This window comes from Lontra canadensis, unplaced genomic scaffold (assembly GCF_010015895.1).
Source record: "Lontra canadensis isolate GAN:19392208 unplaced genomic scaffold, GSC_riverotter_1.0 scaffold122, whole genome shotgun sequence".
Lineage (NCBI taxonomy): Eukaryota > Metazoa > Chordata > Mammalia > Carnivora > Mustelidae > Lontra > Lontra canadensis.
In genome coordinates this window covers 4,880,194-4,895,895 of record NW_022631116.1, presented here as the reverse complement: position 1 = coordinate 4,895,895, position 15,702 = coordinate 4,880,194, and the positions used below count along the sequence as shown (strand labels likewise).

General features: G+C 56.4%; 1 protein-coding gene across 6 annotated transcripts in view; it reads left to right on the top strand.

Moving 5' to 3' along the window:
- Positions 1 to 15,702, top strand: part of MPRIP (myosin phosphatase Rho interacting protein) — a 141,252-nt gene that overhangs the window by 77,041 nt on the left and 48,509 nt on the right. For all 6 annotated transcript variants that reach the window (XM_032841273.1, XM_032841275.1, XM_032841274.1 and 3 more), the window contains exons 4-6: positions 5,347 to 5,498; positions 8,904 to 8,988; positions 15,123 to 15,342. In XM_032841273.1, the coding sequence (XP_032697164.1) occupies positions 5,347 to 5,498; positions 8,904 to 8,988; positions 15,123 to 15,342 (457 nt within the window). The remainder of the gene's footprint in view (positions 1 to 5,346; positions 5,499 to 8,903; positions 8,989 to 15,122; positions 15,343 to 15,702) is intronic.

Below are 15,702 nucleotides of genomic sequence, written 5' to 3'. Positions count from 1 at the left end.
TGGTTATGTCTCAAGACTCCTTTTTCATGAGTCTTTCCAGTTTTCTCTGAGAACTTGGACTTTGAGGCTATCCATCTAAAGAGAGCTGCACGCTAGGGAGAACTGTGGCCTTGGAGGGCGGAGCATCAGGTGGCCTGTTCTACACCTGGATGGCATTTGGTGTCCACCTCTTGCGAGAGGGACTCATGATTCGTTCGAGTCAGGACTCTGAGCAGTTTGGTAGTAGGAAGAGCCAGAGACAGTCTCTGTGGTCCTGACCAGCACGTGTTCCTCTCAGGGCATGGGGTTCCAGGAACGCCTGAGATGGGGTGCAGTACTTAGGGAAGCTCCCTATGGGACACCTTCCTTCCACAGAAAATTCTGGACTGACCTCCTTTAATCCTCAAAAGATGTATGTGGTCTCTCCCTGGACCTGGCTCAGGTGGCCTAACCAAGCCTCTGGTGTAGCTGCCCGGCCAGCCTCTGTACAGGAGCTTATGGGAGCTGCTTTCCCCCTCTCTGGGGAGGGCAAAGTAGCTCATGTTCCTGCCTAGGCCGTGTCTGATCCTGCCCGCTGACAGGTTCTGCAGTAACCCTGGGCCACACTTGTCCTGGGTACCCCAGTGGTTCCAGGGCCCTTTATCCGTCTGGGCCCCACTTAAAAGCCATCACAGTGCCTTCCTCCTGAGGCTGTCAGCAGGGTGAACCTGTAAGTTCTTATCCAGGGCCCTGGCGGACCCAGAAGACAGTTGGGATTATTCTTGCCGCAGTGGCTCCTCCTGCAAGGAGAGTCTTTTTGTCCTACCTGGAGCGTACTCAGGCCTACTTCCGGCAGTGCGCAGAGGTGCTAGCTGACCGCTCGCTGTCACCGAGTAGCACTGCTTGTGCTGTTCCTTAAGTGGGTCGTGGGGAGTGTGATGGAGCAATAATACGGAGTGCAGGACAGGTGGGAAAAGTCTTGATCCCTGATTTTTCATTGTGTGTGTGTGCGTGCCCATACACCTGTTCTTCCCAGCGTGAAATGTGTGGTTCTCAGTCAGTCGTGGACAGACAGGTTTGAAATACACGAACTGTTGCAGGACCTGCAGTGCGCTGGGTTGGCCTTCACCTTGAAAGGCACTTTTGACCTTGAGATTCTGTGAGCCCTTCCTTGCCCTGGGCGAAAGCCTTTGTTTCTGTGGGTCTCTGTTTTCCCCTCTGAATGGAGAAGTGGGCCATTCTATCCAAGTTTTACCTGACCTCTGGTTGTATAAGTACAGCTTCCTGGAGGAAAGGGTCCCCACCTGTAGCTCTAAAGGGCACCTCTTTGTACTTCTGTCCTACTCTCCTCTTCTTTCTGTCTGAGAGAAGCTTACCTTCCAAACTTCCAGGATCCAACAAGAAGTGGAGGCTACCTGTTTTCCCCAAAGTGCATCTGCTTGGGCCAGGGATGGGGGTGGAGGGTATCTAGGGGGTAAGGCTGCTGTGGGAGGATCTTTCAAAGCAAGCGTCTGACAAGTACCCAGCTACAGTGGACAGAGGTTTCCTTGGCCTTTTGTGGGCCATTGGGCGGATGACAGGAGGGCTGGGTTCTCAGCAGGATGTCATCACATCCCCGGAGAGAGGCCCTTGTCTTAGTCCTCCGGCTTGGTCACTTCATGCTTACGTGTTCTCCGGCCTGGGGATTCGTTGACACTGCTGCAGCTCTGCCATCTTAGCTGGTGTCTTGTGGAGACCAGAAGAGGACTGGAAACCCCCAGATGGCTAGAGGTCCATCTGGTGACATTGCTGGCTAAAGAGTTAACCCATAACTTGGCAACACAGCGAGATCGAAGTCCTGCAGACAGCCATCCCTTTTTTGAAATCGAGCAAAACTGGGTGCCGCTCAGCCTGGTAGGAGGCCTGGATTCCTCACAGCTGGAGGTGGGGAATGAGAGCAGGGAGCTTGTCGGATGGAGCTGGGTCTCTGCAGATGGCATGGGGGCAAGGGGTGCCCTCTGGCTGGATTTGGGTTGCAGCCTAGATATCTGCCCTTGCTCTTCAAGCAGAGGGGCTGGCCAGCTCGGAGATGGGTTGTCAAGGATCCGTTCTCTCCTCCGTGCTGAGATTGTGGACGGGTATGACCTGCTCCTGCCCTGAGGTGGGGAGGGTCACACCTGGGCCTGGGGGCTTTCTGGAGGCCCTTGGTTGAAGCACCCAAGCTCTGGGTGCAGGACCTGAGGTTGAGCGCAGCCTAGTGAAGGGGCAGATGAGGGTGGCGGTACAGACAGCGTCAGAGGGGCGTGGGAGTGGTCCGTGAGAGGACGCACTGGCCCAGAGCCTGGCCTTCGGTACCCACCTGGGATAGTGAGCTGCTTCACGGCAGGTGGCACCGTTGAGACTCAGGAGGAACTATTTCCACAGCGCCTGCCAAGGGCCAGCCAGGGTCGGTTTTCCAGTTCTCCCTTCTTTTCTGACCACTGTTGACTCTCTTCCCTCTTCCCTGTATGCGACAGGATTAGATTATGCCCACCTCATGAGTAGTGTTTAAGGAAGCATGAGAGAGGTTGTAATCACGAGACACACAGGTAGTAAATAAATGTTCATTTCCTGCAGCTGTAGCTTGTTATGTCTGCCTTTGATTGACACCTCTGAAGGCTCTTCTGGAAGGAGGGAGAGAACTCATTTTGTATACGTAAACAACTGAGGCCCAGAGAGGTTGTCGGAAGTCTAAGGGCATGGTTTGTCACTAGGTCCCATGACCGCATTCCGCTGCAGGGCTAGCTGGGAAATCTTATCACTAGCTTATGGCCACGTGTCCAGCAAACCAAGTGACTCTCCATGAGGGGATGGCGAGCAGTTTCATGACCACCAAGCCCTGGAACGGTAGTTTCTAAAGATGAGCACGTGCCTTCAGATGGCCCACTAGAGAGCATAGGGAGAAGAAAGTATTAGAATTTCTGTTGGCGTGTTTTGCTGTCCATGTTTAGCTTACCTGTGTGTGTGTGATAATTTATAAGGTATTGGCACAGATAACTTACCACATCCCTGCATCACAGGTGGGCATACACTGGCACCTGTGATACCCATGAGTCCAAGCATTGGGTGGGCCATCAAGGACAAAGGAGGAAAAGTCACCTTGGAAAAGCTCCTCTGCCCTCCCCTCTCCCTCTCTGGGCTCTGTGCTCCTACTCATGGCCCTAATCCTCACAGTGGCCCGTGGCATCAGTGTCCCTGTTTCATGTACGAGAGGACACACCCCAGAGAATCCGTGAGCCTTGTTGGTACCAACGGGGAGCGTGTGCTTCTGCGTAGGGAGGCTGAGCTGAGAGAGCAGAGGTCACGACCCCTAGTTCGCCCAAAGAGGGTTCAGATGGGGCAGTGGCATGATGCCAGAGAAGACCTGGGGTTAGAAATTCTGAAGAGTGGAAGGACTGGAATTGGAACAAGGTGGTGGGGAAGCCTAGGAGTACCGTGCGGGCCTTGCCCTGGGTTGGAGGGGTGCGCTCTTGAAGCTGTGGGAGCAGCACTCGTCTGGGGAGGGGGGCTCAGCCTCTACATGCTCATGGGTCTCCCCAGCCAGAAGACCAGTGGGTGGGTCCCAGGCCTCCCCCCTTGTTCACTGCTCCTGAAGAACTCCCTTGGTTGGTTGCAGGATAACCCAACAAGCCCCCTTTCCCAGCTCAAGGACTCTTCAGGAGTGCCCAGGAGAGACCCTCCAAGGCTGCTTTCCTGAGGAAGAGCATCCTAGCATGCGTGTGGCCCACCCTCACAAGTGGGACTCCGGCCCCTCCCCTGGCCCCAGCTGAAGACAGAAGCCTCCCTGTTCTCTCATGGCTGGCTCACCTGCCCTGCTACCTCCATTCTGAGCTGCGCCCAGAGGGTCCATAAGGAAAGGGTTTTGGGAGCTGGGAAACTTACTTCCTTCCCCTCCTGCGGACCAGAAAGCCGGCAGCCATGCTGGGTGAGGGCTCTGGCACTCAGTGCTCCTCTGGTCCGACTTCTGTAGTTGGACATCAGGGCTTGAGGAGGGAGGTAGCAGTGCATCAGAGATGCTGGTGGGCTGGCCTGGAAAGTACCAGGAAGCTCATATGCACTCCAGCTGGAGGGGGTCTAGGAGCTTCCTGCTTCCTTTCGTTTGGCAGATGAAGAAGGGTTTCCGGTAGCGGTTAGAGTTGGCCTGAGCTTGGCATTCACACCGAACCCAGCATCCTGACCTTCAGAGCAGGCCTCTTCCCCATGCCCTGGCGACAGGGAGATTGCAGCCAGGCAGGGCTAGGACCTACCTCCGAGCCTTAGGAGGGAGGCATCTGATAAAGCAGCCACCAGCTGGCCACCATGGCTATTTCTTCCCCTGCCACTTTGTCAGGGACCCAGCTCAGGAAGTGCTGAGTCCTTGGGGGCCACTCAGTAGGGAAGCTGGCAGCTACCGGGGAAGTCGGGCAGCCTCCCCGCCTTGTCGCCCACACCACCAGGGGTCCTGGCCAAGGCTTCCCCTGCTGTGAGAGCCACCAGAACGGGGCATTAAGGTGGTGCCTTGCCTGACCCCAGGCCAGGAGCTCTCTGCTCTTGGGATGGTGACAGCTCTGGTGCTTCACTTCCCTCCCACGAGTGCCTCCCTGTTTGGGGGAAGGTGAGAGACCAGAGGGCGCAGGGCTAACAGATCCTCTCCAGGATCGTCCTCCTTGCTGCCCTCACCCCAGCAGGAACCTTTAAATGTCTTCTTTGCTTGTTCTCAGTGTTCTTTTCCTCATTTCAGTGTCTGACAGTGTCAGAAAAGGAAAAAGTTTTTATTCGTTGTTCTGGCGTCGGCTGGGCAGTCCCACCAGGTGGCGTGGGGTCACCTGCCCTGAGTGGGCTTGGCCTGCCTCTACAGCATCTCTGATAACTGTGGCTCCAGCCTGCCAGCCCCGCAGCCCGCCTTCCAGGATGTGGCTTCTCTCCGGCTCCCTCCGTGCCTCTAAAAATAACCTTGCTATTTTGGAACCACCTCCTCTGGAGCTTTTTCTCACTGCTCTCTCTCTCGGAGCTGTAACCCCTGGGAGACCAGACTCTTGGCTTCCTCTGTCCTCCCAGCTGTCCTTACGGAGCTGTCCCCTTCCTGCCTCTCTCCGTTCCCCCACTACTAGCTGGGGTCTTGTTCTCCCGCTAGGAGGGAATGTCCAGCTGGATGTCCTCTGAGAAGAGCAGGCCTGTCACCTCTCCTCTCTGGGACGGCTAGGACAGAAGTGGGGCCATGAGGGTGGGGCCGAGGCAGAGCACCACCCTGTGCCCCTATTGTAACTGGGGAGCCACACAGTTGCCAGAGGGCCGGGAGGGCCTGGGGGTGTGGGGACAGCCCATGCTGCCATACTCTGACCCCTGAGTGCTGGTCTCTGCGTGACCCCCGCCCCATCTTCTTCTTTGCAGCCCACAACCCTGCCTCAGGGCACTATCAACATGAACCAGTGCACAGACGTGGTGGATGGGGAGGGCCGGACAGGTCAGAAGTTCTCCCTGTGCATTCTGACCCCTGAGAAGGAACATTTCATCCGGGCAGAAACCAAGGAGATCATCAGCGGGTGAGTCTGCCCCAGCACCTCTGCATACCAGCAGGTTCTTGGGCCAGTTCTCTCTGGCACAAATTTGGCAAGATTGCCATCACTTTCTTCCCCACACATGTTCCCTCTTCTGAGTCCCCTCTGTCTTCACACTGCCACCATGTACCCAGTCACCACACCAGAAACTGGCCTCACCCTGCACCTGTCTTTGCATCATTCCTGTGTGCTCATACTCTCCTTGTGTCTCACTTCCCCGGGGCCCTCCCTCTGCTGGCGCTGCCCCACCTCCAGGGCTGCTGCAGCTTCCTTCAGCCTCTCAATGGTCTCACCACCTCCATTCTCAACCCTCCACCCATGTATCATTCGACCACAAGGGTTTCAGTCCCCAGAGCACACCTGACCTTGCCTCTCTCCTGCCCGAAGCCCCATCACCTGGGAGTGAAGTGCAAGTTCCTTGGTTGGCCCAGGAGGCCCCTTCCCAGCCCTCCAGCCTCACCACCACCACCCTTGGGTCCCTCATTACCGAGTTGCTTATCACTGCACACCCCTGTGCTGCCCACCAGCTCTGTGCCTTCCCTCCCACCTTGCCTTCAGTTTGGAATGACCCCCCCCCCATCCTTCAGCCTGAGTGTCCGCTCTTGCAGGAAACCTGCCCCCGTGAGGCACTTGGCACCATCAGTTGGCTTTATGAAAGATGCAGATTGTCTGGGCGCACATCTGGCCTCCTTTAGCCAGCAGTAGGTCCTTGAGGGTGGAGGGTTGTGTCTCATTCCTCATACTCAGGGCCTACACACAGCAGTCACTCCAGTGCTGCTATAGACCCTGGCTTCTTTGTCCAGGTGGAAAGAATAGACAGTCCCTGAGTCACACCACTGCCCTGGCCTTGCCCTGGTCAGAAGCTTAGGGGAAACCCTGGAAGGTGGAAGGGGACCGGGTTTTCAGGTAGCTGACAGTCCAGGCAAGCAGAGCTCCATGCTGCTGAGCTCATACAGTGTGTGCCTTCCGGAAGTCCGTACTCCTGAGGCGCATGTTACCAGCTCTATGCGACCTAGCCCCACAGTACATGCGCAGTGAGCAGGCTCAGCATGCCTGGCCAGGAGCTCGGGCGCTGGATCTTGGAGAATCCCATTGGTCCTTTAAGGCCGAGAAAGCTTTGAGAGAAAGTGAATTGGGGTGTGGTCGGGGTGGGCCGTTAGGGATCCTCCTGGGCTGATTATTGTAGTGCAGAGTAGAGGGAGCTAGAAGGTGAAGCCTTTTGGTTTCAACAAGTAAAAAAAACTCTGAGCCCTGGCTGAGCTTCAGGATCTCAGGCCAAGGCTGCTGTATGAGGAAGTGAGAACAGTGGTCAGAAGGCCCCCAGGTTTTGCCGAGTTCAGAAGTTTAAATCCACGCTGTGCCGGGCTGGAGCCGAGGGCCAGAGTTGCACTGCAGAGTGACCAGCGGACCCTATGCTGGGGCTGCCAGCTCAGCCTGAGTCCTTCATTCTTGGAGAGAGGGTTTGCATTTCTAATTCCTAGGGGCAAACAGCAGGACCGCTTGGCCTCTCCCTCTCCCTGTTCTTAATTCTAGAACCATATGGTTTAGGAGTGTAGAGGGCTCAGGGAGCCTGGCCAGCTGAATCAGAGAAGCATAGGACTCTTGATTTTGGGAACGTGGCTTGAGCCTCATACTGGATGTGGAGATAAGTTTAAAAAAAATTTTTTTTAAGTATACGGAGAGAGGACTTTTACAGAGCCCTCATTCTACAGTTGGGAGACTGAAGCTCTGGAAATGCAAGAACCCTGACGAAGGGCAGTCTCTAGGCATGAGGGACAGCAGAGAAACACTCGCTTTTCCCGGCTCACACCTGTTGCTGCAGCCCTGTCTGGCAGACAGACAGCCTGCACTGAGGTGCCACTGCCCGGCAGGATTCCTCGGGGGAGACCTAGTCCTCCCCTGAGGAGTTAGGTCCGGTGGAGGATCCTGATTAGCATGAGGTATGGGAAGGGGTGTCCAGGGTCCCCAGGACAGGCTGGAGCATGTGTGAGCCAGGGGACCCAGGTCATTGATGTCGTGGTGTGCTACATGGCATGAGGAAATTGACAGCTGACGCAGCCTCTGCCAAGTGGCCCAAATCCTACCATCGGGCACCTACCACAAGCCAGGGGACTGCCTGTCCTGATCCCCTCTCCTAAGGACACTGCAAGTACAGGGATGGGGAACTGCCATTCCTGTGCAGCTTGAGTAGACAAGGTCATCGGTGGACCAGGACACCAGATGTGTGTGTTCTCTGGGTCCCGCATGTTGGCTGGGACATCTAGGTTTGTGTGGTGGCTCAGAGGCATACGCAGAGCTTTCCCCTGTCCTCATCCTGGGGATGGGCCTAGCTCATCCCTCTCCACCAGGAAGGGTTTGCCCCATGGCAACCTGTCCCTGGCCCCCAGCAGCAGCTTCTTTTTCCTCACCACCCACTGGTACACTAGGCCTCCTTTACAGAGTCATGTCGGGTACTGTGCTCTGGGGACAGACTTCTTTTGCCTCCATCTCCTCTCCTTCCTCTGCCTCTCACCTTTGGACACATGCCTCCCTTGGCATCCTCACCACCTGGCACAGTTCCTTTGCCAGATAATCTCACCTGTGGGCTCTTAGACCCTGAGACCCAACTCCCTAATGAGGTACTGACTTCCTCTGGGCTGACTTAGAGCAGGGGTAGTTAGAGACAGTCCATCCAGACTTCTTTCTGGGTTCTTCTCTGAACAGAGGCTTCTGAGCCGCCTGAGGCTTCTCAGCCAGAGCTGGATGGAAAGAGTTGGTGCTTCTCTTTCCCACTCTCTTGTACCAGGATGGGCCTTCAGGATGTTTGGGGTACAACTTAGCACAGGTCTTTCAGAGGAGGTGGGATATAAGCAGGAGTGGGTGGGGTGGGGTGGGGACTCCAGCTGAGCTGGGCCTGATCTTTCCCCTTCTCTGTGTTCCTGCCTCACAGTTCTGCCCCCCTCGGTCTCACTCATCCTGGCTCTGCCATCAGAGTTGGGGAACCCACCCTACTGTGTCCTGGCACTTACTTCCACCACCCATCTACCGTGGGAGGACAGTTTTAAAGCCAAATCTAAACCCAAAGATAGGGTCAGTGATGGAAACCCTGATGTGCTCTGCACATCTAGGGCCGGTCACAGGGCCCTCTCCAACCTGCACTATGGTCATTGTGGGGTCAGCATCTGGGCCTGGTCCCAGCACAGCCTGTGCTTGTCCTGGTCTGCACTGTCGGCACTTCCCCAGCGGTGGCTGGCTCAAGTCTGGGTCATGCTCTGCCCTGCTCCACTGCCCAGAGGCCTGGCCACTGGATGGGCACCCTCAAGTAGGAAGTATTGGCCTGCTGCCTAGACCACCCAGTACTGTTCCCAAGTCCTGAGCGCAGGGATCTGATCCCTCCTCTTCTCTCCCCAGATGGCTAGAGATGCTCATGGTCTATCCCAGGACCAATAAGCAAAACCAAAAGAAGAAGCGGAAGGTGGAGCCTCCCACACCACAGGTAGGTAGAGTGGTGTCCATCAGTGGGGCTAGGAGGAAGTGAGAGCTCCCCAGGAGGTTAAGAGACTTCAGAACCCAGCCTAAAATCAGGGGTGAGAAAAAGGATCCAGATGGGAGTGCAGCTAAAGTGGTTATGAGCCCTGCATGGGCTCTCCTTCCCTCTAGTGGTCTGTAGGCTGAGACTTGCATGCTCCTCTCCAGGCCGCGGGGCAGGACCCCCCGCAGGATAGGGTGGCCTCACTCATGTGCTCCGGGGCCACCCCAGGAGCTTTGCAGTGAGGGAGCCGGTGCGCAGCGGTGGTATGATAGCGTGTCCATTCCTTGGCTGTCCTGCCAGCTGCTAGCGAGCAGAGGGCTTGCTCAGAGGGGCTGCTTGCTGTACGTGGGTTTCCTTGTGCAGGCAGGGAGGGTCGTAGAGCATCCTGGCTGAGTGAGGAGCTCTCAGGGGACCCTGTTCCTGCTCTGGGCTTTGACCAAAAAACTGGTAAGACCTTGACTTTTGTGCCCCTGCCCTAACTCCCATTTGACCAAAGTGGGGGGTGGCTTGGATAGGTCCCATCAGCTCTAATCCTTCCCTAAAGGCCACTCTCCTTGTCTGCAGGGACACAGGCACCCAGAAGGGCTCTCCGTCTTCTTCCATGCTCCTCACACTCCTGCGGCCCTGGTGGAGCAAATTAACTTTTCTGAGCCTCAGTGAACTGCTTTACAGAATGGGCCTTTGGACACCCAGTTACAGGATTGTTGTGGGCATGGAAGGAAGCAATGAGCCCTTGATGGGTGCTCAGCGAATGCTCCTCTCTGCTCCAGACTTCAGTGTTACTGAGCGCTTTGCCTTGCCTGACGAGCCTCACAGCAACCCCCCAAGAGTGAGCAGGATGGGAATGGGGGTCCCTTGGGCATCTCGCGAGGCCCAGAGTCTGGCAGCGAGCCAGCCCGTGATGGAACCTGAGCCACCCCTGGGGACTCAGCAGTCCTTAGTGGCTGCTCTCTGCCTCACCGAGTGGTAGAGGTCCGCCCAGGCGGGACCAGGGGGTGTGTGCTGGCCTGGGTACCACCACCACCAGCCCACACCCATCTGCCCCGGCCCCGCCATGCACGGGCCCTGAGGGAGTGCAGCCCTGGGCGCCCTCTCAGCTGATGGTCCTTGTTTGCCCTCTGTCCACCCTCCCCACCGAGCCTCAGGCCAGCATCCCCTGGAGGGTAGCATACCTGGCAAGAAGTCAGCAAAATGCAGTCAGAGACCTTCCTGGAGACCGAAAGTGGGCTTTCTGCTGGGGAACGGCGGATACGCACACAAATGCCCCAGCGCTGCCCGGTTTGAGAGAATAACCCCAGCGGAGTAATGGCGTGTAGGCTCGCGCTCTGCGTTTCTGTAGTGATGCTGTGGAAGCAGTGCTGGAGCGGAGCTCCGGCCTCCAGGTCAGGTGACTGCGTGCAGGAGACATGTTCGGCCCAGACCAGGGCACTTGGTTGTGTCCCTCCCCCCAGACAGTGCTGGCCAGCCACGGCTGCGCTTCACTTCTGTAGTCGGTGGTGGGAGCCCCGTGATCACAGGGTGAGGAGCTGACCCACTTCTCTGAGGTCTCTTAGAGCCCAGGTGTCCCCGCCTGCTCTGCTTATTCCCCTTCTGAGCCCTGCAGACCCAGCCTGGCAGGGCTCTTTTCCTTCTGCCCCTTGCTCCCAGGAATATCACATACGATTCCACTGGTTTCATCTGGGGCCCATCTCCCTGGGACTCAGTGTCAGAAGGTCACGTGGGGTCTCTCCAGAGAAGAGTTGGGGATCTCTGGGCAGGCCTCCGCTCCACAGTCTGATGCTGAAGGTGTTTGGATGCCCCAAATGGAGCAGGGAGGGAAGCCTAAAAGCTTTCAGGGCCCCTGTAGAGGCCGGAACCCAAGACCCCGTATCTGGCCTCATTTCTCTGTGGCCTGAGGGAGTTCTGGATAAAATCAGTATGGTGAGGAAGCATTGCTGTGCCGTGCCGTGCCGTGCCCTGGGAACGCAGGCAGGAGCAACCACAGGGTCCCACCTGAACAAGGACGTCTTGAGCAGTTGGGAGTTCCGGTCATAGTCCGCTCTTCGAGTGCTTTTCTGAGAGCAGGCCCTGCGGGAGGGTGAGGGTCAGGCTACAGGGGGAGCAGATAGCCTATAGGCTGGGGGCAGGGGCCCCAGCAGAGCCAGGACACCAAGGAAACAGTCTAGCCCTGACCAGGGCCTCTGAGGCCTGAGAGTTGTGGTTTCCAGAGCTGCTGCTTAGCCACTGTTTACTCCAAGAGGGAAGACTTTCCCCGATACTGAGATGTCTGGAGAGAAGGAGGAGGAGATTTACTCTGGGTGTGACTAAGACAGGAAGGATGGAGATCTTACCACCCTCTCCCCAAATCCCAGACCTGGGCCGCCTGTCTCCCCTGCCAGGTGTGTGGGTTGGGAGGCTTGGTTCATTAGGTGGAGCTCGGGAATGCTGGTTCCTCCCATCTCCCCAACCTCCCAGGCTGGGCCCTTAACTTCTCGGCCTTTCTTTTTTTTTTTTTTTTTTTTTTTAAAGATTTTATTTATTTATTTGACAGACAGAGATCACAAGTAGACAGAGAGGCAGGCAGAGAGAGAGAGGGAAGCAGGCTCCCTGATGAGCAGAGAGCCCGATGCGGGACTCGATCCCAGGACCCTGAGATCATGACCTGAGCCGAAGGCAGCGGCTTAACCCACTGAGCCACCCAGGCGCCCCCTTCTCGGCCTTTCTTCAGAGACCTGTAAAACAACAGATGTCTCAGTGTGAGCAGAGGCAGGCCGGGAGGAACGTCCCTCCTGGTCCAGTACCCTGCTGCTTCTCAGGCCCCCCCGTGTGTTCTGATTGCTCACTCTTCTCCAGAGTCATGTTTTCTACCTGGGCGCCTGCTGCTACACCCACTCTGGGCTTTCTCCCTCCTTCAGGTCGGGCCTCTGCTTGGTTTCTGTGTCCGGAAAGTAGAAAGGAAGGCTTTCTATAAAACCCCTTCTAGAGAGGGTATCTGCTTAGCTCGTAGATAGAGGCTACAGAAGCCGATTGGCCGGGGCCTGCCTTCCTGTCCTGTATCCTCTTTTCCTCCCTACTTTGAAAACCCTTTCTCAGCAGCCAAATAAAGAACACAGACCTCACTGCAGCATCAATCACCCTGAGCAGTGCAGGTGTCCCAGCCATGCAGGGACTAGCATGTAGGGGACCTGGCACTTCTCCCTCCTTCCTCTTTAGCGGGTACCTGTGGTCTCTGTCGTTTTGAATCCCAGCACCGCCCCACCACAGCAGTGACCGTGTGGGGAGCAGAAGCAGTGCCGCATAGCCCCAACCTGGCCTGTGCCAAGTCTTACTCACCACACATCTGCTTTGGAGAAGAGAAGCAACTTTACCCAGAGATCAGGCTTCCCTGTGTCACCCACCCACCCCCTCTCCTGGAAGCCAGTGTGGCTTTGTTCCTGCTGCCAGACTGTTCCTCTCTCTCCACTCATGCGATAAGGCTTGGCATGGAGGCAGTAGAAGGCAGAGGCTCTGAAGGAGAGAAAGAGAATTGCCTATGAACCTTGCTACCATTCAGGGCCATCATTCTCTGGGACAAGTTCTCCAGAAGTGGGGAGCATAGAGAGGGATCTGTGGGTGCAGCCAGCCCTGGTTGGAGGCCTCAGGGCCGGAAGGTGGGTATGTAGCCATGTGGTGCTGAGAAATGTATTTGTTTCCCAAGTTCCCTGTCATGGCTCATCGGATATCAGGCCTAGAATTTCCTCTACCTGTTGGGGATCCCTGCCGGCCCACCCCCTCACTGTGGGGGTCACCCAGGCACCAGAAAGGGGTGTGCATATGCCGTGGGCACTTGACCCACAGCATGGGGCTAAGGGCTCTGGCAGCCTAGGCCGCCCCCCTCCAAAGCACAGCCACCTGCCTCTTCCTCTTTGGCCCTTTCTGGCAACCTCTTCCTACACTTGGGCTCAGCCTGTCTTCCACAGAGGGGACGGATTCACTGAGACCAGTCTTCACGTCACCCCACGCAGCTCTGTCCCGAGCCCACCAGAGCATGCCCAGCCTCTGGCTTCCGGCCTTTCAACAGGAGACTCCGTTGTTGGAAGGGGCCATGGTAGGGGGACGTGGAGTGACTTCTGCTTGAGGGAAGCATTGCTGGGACATGGATTGAGGGCAATATGTTGACTGGAGGTCCAGGTGGCCCTAGGGCCAGCTCTCCTGAGATCGTGAGAGCCTTGTTCTGTTGGAGCCCTCAGGAAACTGTCCAAAACCATTGCCATTATATTTCAAGAAGTCCACTTCTTGCAAAGTGGGTCAGAGCTATAGGGACTCTCCTGGGAGCCAAGTCTTTTGGTGGCTCTGACCGAATGGGCAGTCGGGCATGTCCTGGGTCTATGGGAAGAGGCTTCTTTTTCTTTACCCCATCTCATGAGGCCTAGAATCCTTGCAAGGCTAAGGAAAGTTTTGGACCTGATAAAATGCCTGTCTTTTCCCATTGTGATACCTGGTGACATGGCTTCTCGGTGAGTCCTTTAGACTGCCCATCCAAAGCACCCCCGCCACCCCCTGCCACTCCTGAGGGTGTCAGGTGGTAGAAGGGGCTTGAAGTCTCACTCTGGTGGGTACGTCCTTGTGAGCCTGGTAGGCTGTTCTCTCGACCCAGGCAGGCTCCCTTGCGGCGTATATTGGGGAGGACAGGATGGTGCAGTGATGCCCTAGAGCCCAGGACACAGTCCATGCTCAGTGGCTGTCAGATAGCCTGCTGGTCGATACCGGGTCTGTGCGGGTGATTCATGGACACAGAACCCGTGTCAGCCTTGCCAACGGCCCCTACTCAGAATTGGGTTAAGGTAGGTTTCTAAAAATGAGGTTTGGCCACCAGGATGTGGTGGAAGGTGAGGATTTGTATATTATCCCCCATGTTTGGTGGAAGACAGCTCTAGGATAGGTCTTCCTTTTTTTTTTTGAAAAAAATTTTTTTTTTTTTATGACAGAGATAGCAAGAAAGGGAACACAAGCACAGGGGAGCTGGAGAGGGAGAAGCAAGCACCCCGCCAAGCAGGGAGCCTGATGAGGGGGCTCAATCCCAGGACGCTGGGATCATGACCTGAGCCAAAGGCAGAGGCTTAATGACTGAGCCACCCAGGTGCCCAATTTTTGCTCTTGCTGGCAGTGCCCTCTGCAGCTGGCATCCTGGACCCTGGGCCAAGCCAGGGGTGTTGGACTCAGGGTGTGAGGTAGTACTGTGGGACAGCTGGGATCCCAGCCCTGCCCTAGTCTGGACTCTAGGTTTGGGCTGTTGAGTTAAGGTTCTCTGCATGCTCAGAAAATGGACTTCTGTATCTGGCCAAGTACCTCCGCATGAATGCTTCTCCCACAGAGCAGCACCAGCTCTGATCTGGGGAGAGATGGGATGGACACCGTTCCCATCTGGGCTACAAGCTGCCAACTAGTTTGTGTGGCTGAGCAGGTGGGAGGGCGTGAGTATAGATTGGATGTTTGGGTTATATCTGATGACTCTTTCTTTCACATAGTGTCCCAGGTGTCGCACTTTAGCTTTCTAGGACCAGAAGGGGGAGGCAGGGAAGGCCATAGGGCTGGCTCCGGCCTAGGATCTATATGAACACCTGCTTTGCAGTCACCCAGCAGGCCATCTCAATGGTGTGTTCTTTCTTTGCCCTGTCCCATCTTTCCTGAGTCGTGTCTTAATTACCTATAAGTCTGGAAATGATGAACTCTGAGCCAGTCACTTGTTATCTCACCTTTAATGCCTGGTCAGCTGCTCTGGGCTCTGTGGTTTTGTTGGCAGGGAGAGCTTGCATTTGTCTGGCATCAGAGCTCCAAGCAGAAACCCTGTGTATTCGCTCCATGTAGGTGCTGAATTTGGCCTGAGGCTGGTGGGACCCGGCACTTTGGGTGTATGGACTAGGGCTGTGGAAGACAAAAGGCCACAGGGCCATCCAGGTGGAGCTTTTGCCCTCACCAAGATATCTCTGAGTCTCTACTTCTGGGGATTCCAGGCCACCGACACGGTGTAGTTGACCTTGGCATCCCCCGTAGCCAGGCACCTAGGCAGCCAGGACTTGTGTACCAGCCCAGGCTATGTGCCCCGGGGCTGCACACACACACACTGCTCTCTCCCCTAGGAACCAGGGCCAGCCAAGGTGGCTGTCACTAGCAGCAGCAGTAGCAGCAGTATTCCCAGTGCTGAGAAGGTCCCCACCACCAAGTCTACACTCTGGCAGGAAGAAATGAGGGCCAAGGACCAGCCCGATGGGAGCAGCCTCAGTCCCGCTCAGAGTCCCAGCCCGAGCCAGCCTCCTGCTGCCAGCACCCTGAGGGAACCTGGGCTGGAGAGCAAAGATGGTAAGTGGGAGCCGGAATGGCTTGTCTACACGCCTGTTCTGGTGGCCAGCCTCACAGTGCTGGAGCAGGCCGCCATCCCAATGCAGCTGGCACTGAGAACTCAGGGACACTGAGCCCTGGCCCTCAGGCTCCTTCACCTGTGTCCATCAGTACTTGGCAGGGCCTGGGCCTGGGTGGGGCTGGGATTCCTGGGCTCTGGCCTTGGCCTTGCCCCTCTGGCTCTTAAGTCCCATCTGTAAAGGAGGAAGGTAGCACCTGCTGTCTCAGCCCCGGGTGTGTGTTGTGAGAATCAGACCCTCTGGAATGAGGCTTGTGGAGGGAAGCCTCTGGTTCCTGCCCCCATGGCCGCCCTGTGTTCCT